General features: G+C 34.7%; 1 protein-coding gene across 3 annotated transcripts in view; it reads right to left on the minus strand.

Annotated features, from left to right (window-relative positions):
- Window positions 1-7,255: 7,255 nt before the first annotated feature.
- Antxr2 (anthrax toxin receptor 2) overlaps window positions 7,256-10,407 on the minus strand; it is a 149,804-nt gene continuing 146,652 nt past the window's right edge. For all 3 annotated transcript variants that reach the window (XM_023703292.1, XM_012517357.2, XM_023703293.1), the window contains one exon: window positions 7,256-9,117. In XM_023703292.1, coding sequence (XP_023559060.1) covers window positions 9,079-9,117 — 39 coding nt within the window. In that variant the 3' untranslated portion in view covers window positions 7,256-9,078. The remainder of the gene's footprint in view (window positions 9,118-10,407) is intronic.

The raw sequence follows: 10,407 nt of genomic DNA on the forward strand, positions 1-10,407 counted from the left end.
CCCTACATTCTTATTAGGAAAGGTCTTTTCACTCTGACTATAAAGCATAACTCATCCATACCCTCTGAACTCTAGCCCCAAACATTCTGCCTGGCATTCTCTAGGGACTGTTAGAAAATCAGAATATTGTGGAAAGCTGACAGGCCATAGTGTCTGGTTTTACCTGAAGAAGCACAGTTCTTTGCCTGCTTTGTGTAAGTTGATAAAACGGAGAGTGAAGTGTCAATGTCAGAACAAAAAATAAAATCTAGAACTGTGTATTATCATAAAGAAAAATATATAAATCTGGTATTCATTTTTCCATTGTAAAAGGGTCACTTTGTAGTATAATTCTTGGAAATTAAACTAAGACTGAATTAAATATCCTCCCAATATTCTTTCAAACTCAATGTCTTGTGTTTTTTTTTTTCCTGTCTTGTCCAGCGCTAACTGCCTCTGAAATTATGATGAAGCAATGATCTCAATATCCTTCAGCTGATCCTAAAAACAATCTCCTATGGAAAATTTTCCTTTTCCCAAGAATTATGTCAATCTTCATAATATCATTTTTTCATAGAATTTTGTTTTGTTTTGTTTGCCCTTAGGGACTATTAAATTTTTATGTAGCTTAACTTCTCTCTAAGTTAGGCCAGAGTAATATTTCGCAACAAATGAAATGATTTAACAGCATTTTGATTCCTCAGGAAGATTGTTAATATACACAGAAAATTGTGTGGCAGCAAAATGAGATATTCGGAGCAGTAGCGAGTTTATCTCAGGTTGCCCATATAAAACAGGCTTTATTTAGCATTAAATCTCATTTTATGTGATCAGAGTTTATTTTTAAATGGGCCACTCAGGATTCATGCTATAAGATATTTATTGAATATCATCAGAAGGTCTTTTCACCATCTACCTATACGCTTAGAATATTATTTAACACTAAGTTTGCCTGTATTTCGATCAAATTCACACAGTATAGACAGTATAATTATCTAATACATATTTATACAACAAATAAGCAATATATGTGGAAGGACTTAGGAAAATTAGAGGAGAATATATCACATAGATTGACTTTATCAGGCAATTTGTCTACTTTGCTTTAAATATTTTATAAATTATTTACAGGTGGTAAAGTACTTCATGTAAATAATCAAGGATAGCCTTAGGACCATGGATTACATAAAATTTAATAGTATGATTTAATTGTTTATACCATTTTTGAAATATAAATGTACTTTAACAAAGGTATGGGTATATATATGTGGCTATATAAAATATGAAATGTTAAAACTACTATTGCTTTATAGAATTTAATAATTTGTGGCTGAGAACTCAGTTTATGTTACATAATGTGTTTATCTAAGGATATTTTATCTAGAGAATCTGATCTCTTTTATTTTTATCACTTTACAGCTAATAAAGTTTCTAATATTCACAATGACTGCTTGAGCATTTTTAATTGTGGAAAAGTTTACAGGTCAGGATAACTTCTACTTAGGACTCATGTGTCTATTGCTGATGTTAGCCTTAGAATATAAGCTTATTTTTGTCCTTTGTCTCTGGGGAAATTTCAATATCTTCCTAAAAGATTTTCAGAATGACAGCAAAGCACATTACAGGGACTACCTCTAAATTAACTTCTGGGCCTATGCAAACAGGTGAAGTGAACTCTCCAGAGGCAACAAGCTCTGCCCGCAAGCTTCTCAGACTCAGGAGCAGGTTTTCATCTGGTGGAAACATTTTATGAATTCATCTTCTGGCATTTTTCCTTTTGAGCAATCTAAAGCAAAATATAAAATAGCACAAGAGGGACAAATGGGGCCCCTCCCCTCCAAAACATCATCATGGTATGACATGTGTAAAGAATTTGGGCACAAAAAGATTCAATGTGGAAAGTAAAATTCATGGAAAGTGAATTCAGTGGAAAGTAAAATTCAAGAAAACCATTTAATACAAGAAAAATTACTGGGAGCTTTGCAGCAGGCTGAATAATTCGCCTCCAAGCTGTGCACAGTCTCATCTACAGGACCTGTGATCATTACCCTATATGGAAAAGACCACTCTACAGGTGAGATTCTGTGATGAATTTTGAGAGAATCTGGTTCTGCAGGATCATCAGGCTGGACCTATTATCAACACAGGGATCCTTCTCAGGAGGCAGAAGATCGGAGGAAGAGCGGTACAATGACTGAAGCAGAGAGGGTACAAGCACTTGGAGAACAGATGCAGGGGTCACAAGTTAAAGAAGCAAGGGAGGAAATGAACTGTTTCCTCAGAGCTGCCAGAAGGAACTAACCCACCTGAAATCTTAAATGTAGCTCTCTGAACCTGGTTGTACATCTAACAAGCAGAACTCTAAGAGGAAATCTTTATATAATATTTAAGTCACTACCAGGAAACCAACACAAGCCCTTTCTTCTCAATTTAATAGGTATCTAAAGTGTTTATTTTGAATTAGAATATTAAAAGTAATTTTGGAAAAAGTTTACAGGTCTGGACTCATGTATCTATTGCTGATGTTGGCCTTAGAATGTAAGCTTAATTTTGTCCTTTGTCTCTGGTGATTTTTCAATACCTTCTTAAAAGATTTTCAGAATGACAGCAAAGCACATCACATTTTAACCATATAAATATATTATTTCAATGATACTGAGGCAGCACAACATTTATAGAAGTGCTGAATAACCATTAATGATACTATAACTCTTCTTACCTTTTAGTGTTATATTATAGTATTTTTGCTTTATCAGTATCCCTCAAAACAAGAAAAATGCAGTGAATATCCCAAGTCATAGCTTCATATCAGGCATAATTTGTTACAATATTTAATATCCTTTCAAACTCTCTGAAATATCAAAGTCCTTATGAAGACCCTCAATATGTTAATTATAAAAAAAAAAAAACCTTTGGCCCTAGTCTTCCAAGGTCAATTAAGACTCAGGACATACGAGAACTTGTGCTGTAATGTCATGTAACTCGGTAGTGTCCCAAATTTTCTGATCAAGGAGATTATAAGACCAAAGAGGAAAGTGATCGATGATGTAGAGTGTGCCTAAGGAGAGTCATAGGAAGAGAAAACATTCTCTAAGACTTTCACAGAGAGCACACTGGCCAAGCAATGGCCGTGACTCATCCACATGGCTGACACTGACAAAGATTCTATAATCTGAGATACAGGATCACAGGATAAATCCTGAGGGGATTTCACTGACCTTATCACACCCAAAAGCTACAACTCTTGTTGCATAGGTCCTGCTTTACCTCAGTCTTAACCATCCAGCAGAAAAGTATAAAAATGAAGTATAAGAAGTAAAGCCATGGTGTTATGTTGAGCTGTAGGGGACTTAGGTCAACAATTTCTGACATTGCCAGTTAAGCAGAAGACCCAATACTATTATGGACTACTGAACTCTTTTAGAATATTTTGCTATAATATTTAAATGATGAAACTTAACAAAAAAGGGGATACAGATGAATGTCCATTTTGTATCTGTGCATTCAAGTTGGTTAGGATAGATATATAGTTACACTCTCTTAATGAATAGAGGGATTTGTTCTAATGGTGTTTGTAAATAGGATATCAAGTCCACATCTTGCACAGAAATTAACCACTAGGAAGAATGTATGCAATGTGTTAATTATTGAAACTGTCCTACCAATTTGGTTTGAAACTGTCAAAAAAAAGATGTTAATTATAAAAGTCCTAAAATTGTTCCCTATTTTATAAAAACAGTAAGAATTAGTTGAGAGCTTTTATACTTGAACATGTTGTTAACAATACCATCTTTCTGTGCAACAACCTCACACAAAGTATTTAAAGAAGATGAAAGTCAGTCATTGCTCTATTCAATTAACAGAAACTTTTAGAAATAGTATTTTAAAAAAAGATCTCAAAATGACACGTTAATGTGATAATGGTAATAGTTTCATTTCACATCAGATTTCAACCAGCAAAAAGTCTATTTACAGATGTCATCTGCTAGAAGTAGTCAGTTTTGTTTTATAGCATGATCTTTCTTTCCTCAGTTACTTATATAAATCAAATGGTAGAGTGCTTCACACGCCAAGAGGGTTAGATTTGCTTCTAAGTTAGCACACGATGTAACGATTTCCTTTCTCTATCTCTATGGTGTTGGAAGGAATAAGTGTCTTCATTTTGCACCAAAATTGTTTAAAATCTCTTTGCCTTTTAATTCCTGATGGTAATATGTATCTTTTTAATAGTCTACACTGTAGCATTTAGTTCTTTCCTAGTAGTGCTAAATTAGGTCCAATTAAGTGTTTTAATTGTTTTACAAATTATTGTGGATTGTCATTAAATTTATAGCTTTGCGCATATAATTAATCTAAGATTCATATAACTTTATAGAAAGTAGGGCGAAATCGTCAATTCTTATTTTTGTGGTGCCCTACATGAAAAGCACAGTAGGACACCAACTTACTATAGATTCTTTTTTTCTTGGAACCAGGGATTGAACTCAGGCCCTTGCTCTTGCCAGAGAAGTGCTTATTCTGCTGAGCCATCTCCCCAGCCCTGTGCTATAGATCCTAAATGATGACAAATGATAATAAATATTTGCTAAATGTTTGCTTAATGTTTACTATTGAACATTTACTATGGACAACACAAATATTATAATACTTAAGTGGATTTTTTTTTTACAGTTGTGGCAAAGGCAGGGGAGTTTAATAATTTAAATCTCTATATTGTATAAGGCAGCTCAATCATTAAAAGTAGGACAGACATCTTCACATAATTTCTATGCCTGCTTATGCCTGCTTTTGAGATATTTGATAAGACTAAAGTACCAAATAGAAATATATGCATGTATTTAGCAATATTTTACTAATTTTTGAGAGTATCATGTATAAACCATATTAATAGTTGTATCTTTGAAAAATGCCACATATAAGAAAGTAAAAACTCATTGTATTAGTAGTTAACTACCAAATTATAAAATAAGTTGCAATGACTCTTTTGTAACAAACATTACCATACTCTAGAAGAAAAGATGTCAGTCATTACAAGGAGACACACAAACAGTAAAACCTTCATAGGACCATATTAATAGAAATGTCAGAGTGGGAGGGACCTTAAGTGTCATTGGCCTGTCTCCAGTCTGTGATTAGGAAGCTCATGTGCCTAAGCTCAGCATGCTAGTTGGTGCTAAGTCTGCAGTGTAGAACCACTATTACCTGGTTCCTATGGTATCTGAACATTAATATTTATATTAATTTGTATGTTATGCTGCATGGTTTCTTATTAGTCATTGCTTTTGGCAAAAGAACACAAATTAAAAAAGCAACACAGTGCCTGTGAGTTTTCCAAAAAAGCACTTCCTTTTATCCAATTGGCTGAATTAAGTTCTAGTAGCAGAAATATACTAAAATTAAAGTGTTCTCAGCAATATGCCATAAAAATTCACTAACCAAAATATTAATCTAACTCCTAGAATACATAGCTTCACTCTACAAATAGGCAATGTTTTTTAGCTTCATCTGCCCGTCTTTCTGAAACTGTATAATACATGTATGAGTTTTTCTAAGCTTCTGAAGTATGTATCTTTTCATATTAAAATATTTGAAATGTATACATCTCTCTCTTACATGGATGTATCTGCTAAAATTATCCAGCAGTAAAAATTTTTCTAATAGACCTCAAAAGTAATGCTATATAAATCTAGTAAAAGTTATCTAAAATACAGCATACACATGGAAGCTAAAGTTAAAATGATTTTAAATATTTCAATTTCTAAGTCACCTTCTTAAATTTCAAAAATAATACATGCAGTATGATCACGTGACTTAAACATCATAATATAGACTTTTTTTCACCTAAGCGAATAAATCCACTTCCAAGTGATAAAACTATGATAGGTAATACTTAGATAATGAAATTTGTAGAGACATTTAGGTCTTATATCCAGTAGGATTTATTATAGAAACAAATGGTGAATTATTTATTATTTAAAAGGTTGAAGTTCAAGAGAAAGGTAAGCAAAGCACTTTTTTCTAACGAATTGAAATACAGGGGGTTGAAACTTCAGAGATATTTGTCAAAATAGTAATTCACCATGGGTGACAGACGCTGCTCCCTACTCAATGGAGAGTTTCAAGTTTTACTCTGCATCTCATTGGGAAGAAAATACAAATTTTTAAAATAGAATTAACTTTGGGAAAGACATCAATGCTGCAACTCTTAGCACCAAATGTTTTTTCTGGGAGCACCAAATGCTTTAAGGAAAACATTCCAAGTATCAAAGTTTTCAGATAGATAAATATTTATGGATCAAATCCATAAAGAACAGACATTGTTATGAAATATATATAGATGCCTTCAAAACTTTCTTTCTAGGCAGAGTAGACACATAAGTTAGGAGTCATTTCCCACTTAATTGTTTTTGCAACCTTATGCAACACAAATGGGTGATGGATAAGACTTACTCATTTATACACAGAAAGGAGATCTTCACTGACATCATGTCCAGAAAATTACATAGAAGCTCATTCTCTATGTATACAAAGTGTCATAGAACTTATAGAAAGTGGTTTTGTTTTCATCTGCTTTCCCAGTTTGGAGGTGTAGATTTTTTATGTAATCCTTGGGTAAGAAAACAGTTCTTTTAAAAGAACCTCTTTTTTATTTTCTGGTTGGAATAATCAGAGGAAAGCATACTGTAGATCTGGTTGATATCTTTAAGGGCAATGAAATTATACCTCTGAAATTTATCAATGACATTTCTTTTTCAGGCTACATGTAGGTCAATGCCATTTCATTTATCACTGCATTTTTAGTATTTTTTAACTTCAATTTGCATTACAGATATCCATAGAGATATTTTGTCATTTAAAGGCAGAGGTTAATTTGCATTGCTGATGGAGCAAAGTACAAATGTGACACTAGAGAAGTTTAGAGTAACTACTAAAGAAACACAGCCTTGCTTTGCTTTCTGGCCTACCCTTGATGCTCTTAAAATGACATTATTAGGTATGCACTGATCAGAGATGCTGTGCTCATTTAAGAAAGTAGCAATAGGTTGTGACCCAGATCAAATGTCAACAAGAACTCACTGCAGAATGGCTTGGGTGTACTGTATCAGGCTTCCTGCTGTACCTGCTCATGCAGATTCTGCCAATAGTAACATCTGTGAACATGTTGGATACTTTGGAACTGACTAGAATTCCATTCCCCAAACTAACCAAGACAATGGGATAATCAGTCAAAGTAAGCATGAACTTTCTGTGTATTTAAAAAAAATGATAACAGAGACACAGGTAAAAATTTTATTTATGAATATGTGGACACATCACGTTGGATCCAGCCAGCCAGTGACATAAATAAACTTGAGCAAAAGATCAAGCTGGAGAATGTATATACTTGTGCGCATAAGGCTTCTTGGATCAGTGTCAGAAACCTAGACACCAACCAACAGAGTCATTTCCGTCCTTTGAAATTTCCATTAAGAACACAATGGGGGTGATTATACTGGGAGGATCCAAATCGTTCTTCCCATCTTGTGCACTCACATGCCCGCCAAACATGAAGTGCTCGTCGTCTTCCTCCCGATGTGATGGTTGTTGAACTTATTTTTAGTGTCATTTGATAAGCCTTTGTGCTCGCAGAGAGACATCCCACTGACCCAGCCACTGGTCATTGTCTATACCAGTTCACATCAAAGCAGGCGCGCTTTGTCAGGTTTCGAGTCGAATATCCATTTCGCATCTGAAGAACAGTATCGAAAGTGACTAGATCATTTGAGCTGTTTTCTTCAGCTGCTGCCTTCCTCCTCCCCTACAGTGCTTCAGCTCATGCTAACATAATTTGGCATCGTCGGCGTGTCACGATGGTGGTTTTTCTAAAAAATTATAATATATATATATTTTGTCAATGGGTTTTGATGACAACGCCCCCCCTGGAAATTTAATTTATAAACTGAAGAAAAGAGGACTTTTTCCTGTATTGAATCATAACCAAGGTAGAGTCTTCAAAGTCCAAGTAATGCGCATACAGTAATAGGTCATTCAATGTCAAAAGGCATAAAAAAGATGAGCAAAATCTTCACAGGCTGCTGCTTGCTGTTGCCTTTAATTATATTAATTAAACTTTGAAATTTTCATGCAAAGAGAGTTGCTGGCTTGTGACGCTGAAGAGCCCTTGGAGACTTAAAGGAAGAAAAAACCCTGAGCGGAAGCTTTGTGATTACTGCTTCCTTTAAATTAAAAGCAAAACAAACTCACAGGTATGTGTACAGATAATGATGCTTTACGTACTACTACATCCTGAACTCAGGTGAAAGGGGAAAATCTACCAGACTCATGGGCCAGGTCTCAAGTCATGAGTCCTTAAACTCCACTCCAGATCTCAGGCTAGAGGCTGTCTTCCTGTGGAATAATGCTCTATTAATTTTCTCATCCCAAGTGAATAATGAAAGAAAAGTGTCTTCAAACACTAAAGGGCAAAATCTTTCTCACTACCGATACCTTGAGGCATCTTGCCTACATTTTGTCATGCGTGTGCACTTTTCAGTGTTAGAATGACAAGATTTTCTAGTCAGCAACTTCCCGTAAGGCACAGTATGATCAGGGACTTGGAAGGAATTTGTGATCTGACACAGCTATGAGGCAATGGACTCCATTATTTTCTTAGCCTGGTGGGAATTTTCATACTTTGCCTACAGCTAAAGATCTCACCACATACGGCAGAGAAACAGTATCACATCTCTACATTAAAAACTCTCATCTCCATCCAAGACCCCATTTCAACATCTTTACAATATTGCTGCCATTGCTTTTCCTTTCTCTACACATTCAACAAACTTTCTTGTATAGGTCAGCATGCAAATTAACATTTGTCTTTATATTCAATGTCATAATTATGAGTTACCACTGTTTCATCACTTCCTTTGTAGATAGCAGAACAAGTATTGAAAAATGGTTTGTGCAAATAAAGCAGAAAACAAAGAAAACATTTCCTGATGGTGAGGAAAGAAACTCTTTCAGGAGCTTTTTAATGCACTTGAATTTTTCACTTGACTGGAGACCAGCAGTGTAAGAGTGGAACCTTCATACAGTCTTGGTCTTCTTGCTTTCTTCTTATTGAGAAGAAACCCGAGAGAAGTTTATACACCGACCCTGAAGAAAAGAAAGAAATCATTATTGAAATAATGCCGAAAAAAACATAAGAATATCTAGTGCTTGCATTACAATATAAAAGTGCTTACTCAAGTAAGGGACAAGGCTCAGATGAGACACAAAGTTATGCATTCCTTTCTTTGGATCTAAATATTTTAGTTACATGAGTCAAAGCAGCTTGTAAATTCACCTACATGACAGTATGGTAGAGATCAAACAGAGAAAACATTGTGCGACTTGAACTCTGTTCCTGTTTGCTGAAGTACAACACAGCTATCATACCAACCAACAAATCAGTGCCATCACTCTATCTAATTCTTCCTATAATTAATTAAAATGTAGGTGTTCTCTTATGCAGTCTGGTGCTCCTGATATGTGTGCCTGAGGGGCACATTTAAGACAGGATGGAGACTGAGGACAAGAAATCAGGAGAATGGGAAGTCATGTCATCTTTTTTATTCTATTTTTTGAAAGGATTTTTTCAGTAAACAACCTTAGTCTTGATCACTTTGGTGGTATTGATCACACGGATCATGCTGATCACATTGGCAGTTGTACATCACCATCCACCAAGAGGTATTCCTTCCAAGTGATGATTGTTTACTTTAAATACACATTTCCAAAGAGAGCTTGCTAGTCTAGCTTCTTAATATTTCACTATAAGTTATATAGATGTGTTTTTCTGTATGTACATAATCCAAGAAGGATTTAAGAACAAAATTCCAATTAGTGATAAAGGATGATCTGCTTTCCTGTTCTAGGTGTGCCACTACTGATTCATGGCTGTACAAGGATTTTACCCATGGTTTTTGGCCAAGCAGAAGCTGGGAAGCTGTTTCCTAGTTTAGGGTCACCATTCTCATCCTATTGAAATTCTTCAGTGCTTTATAACTTCTGCTGTCAAGCCATTTCAGATTGTAGAGCTGCTTTTTCTTTTATAAGTCTGAATAAAACTTATTTTAAAGATTCAAAGCATGGCGAAATAAAAAAGAAACAAGAAATATTATTGAAGAAGAACATTTGGAATGTAAAGGCAAGTTTTCCCCACTTCTTTTAAACATGACTGCTGGATCAATCTTGAAATTTAAGAAATTAATGAAGAAAATGTGCATACAGGGAAAATAGAGCACTGATTTTTCTATTGGCTTTAGCTAAAAGGCAAACATCCATTGAATTATGTTCCTGATAAATAATTTTGGAAACTTAGGAAAAATGGGGTACACCGATGAATGTCCATTCTGTATCTGTGTATTCAAAGTGGTTGGGGTAGATATATAGTTGCATTGTCTT

This window comes from Octodon degus, unplaced genomic scaffold (assembly GCF_000260255.1).
Source record: "Octodon degus isolate 3935 unplaced genomic scaffold, OctDeg1.0 scaffold00168, whole genome shotgun sequence".
In the NCBI taxonomy this organism is placed as follows: domain Eukaryota; kingdom Metazoa; phylum Chordata; class Mammalia; order Rodentia; family Octodontidae; genus Octodon; species Octodon degus.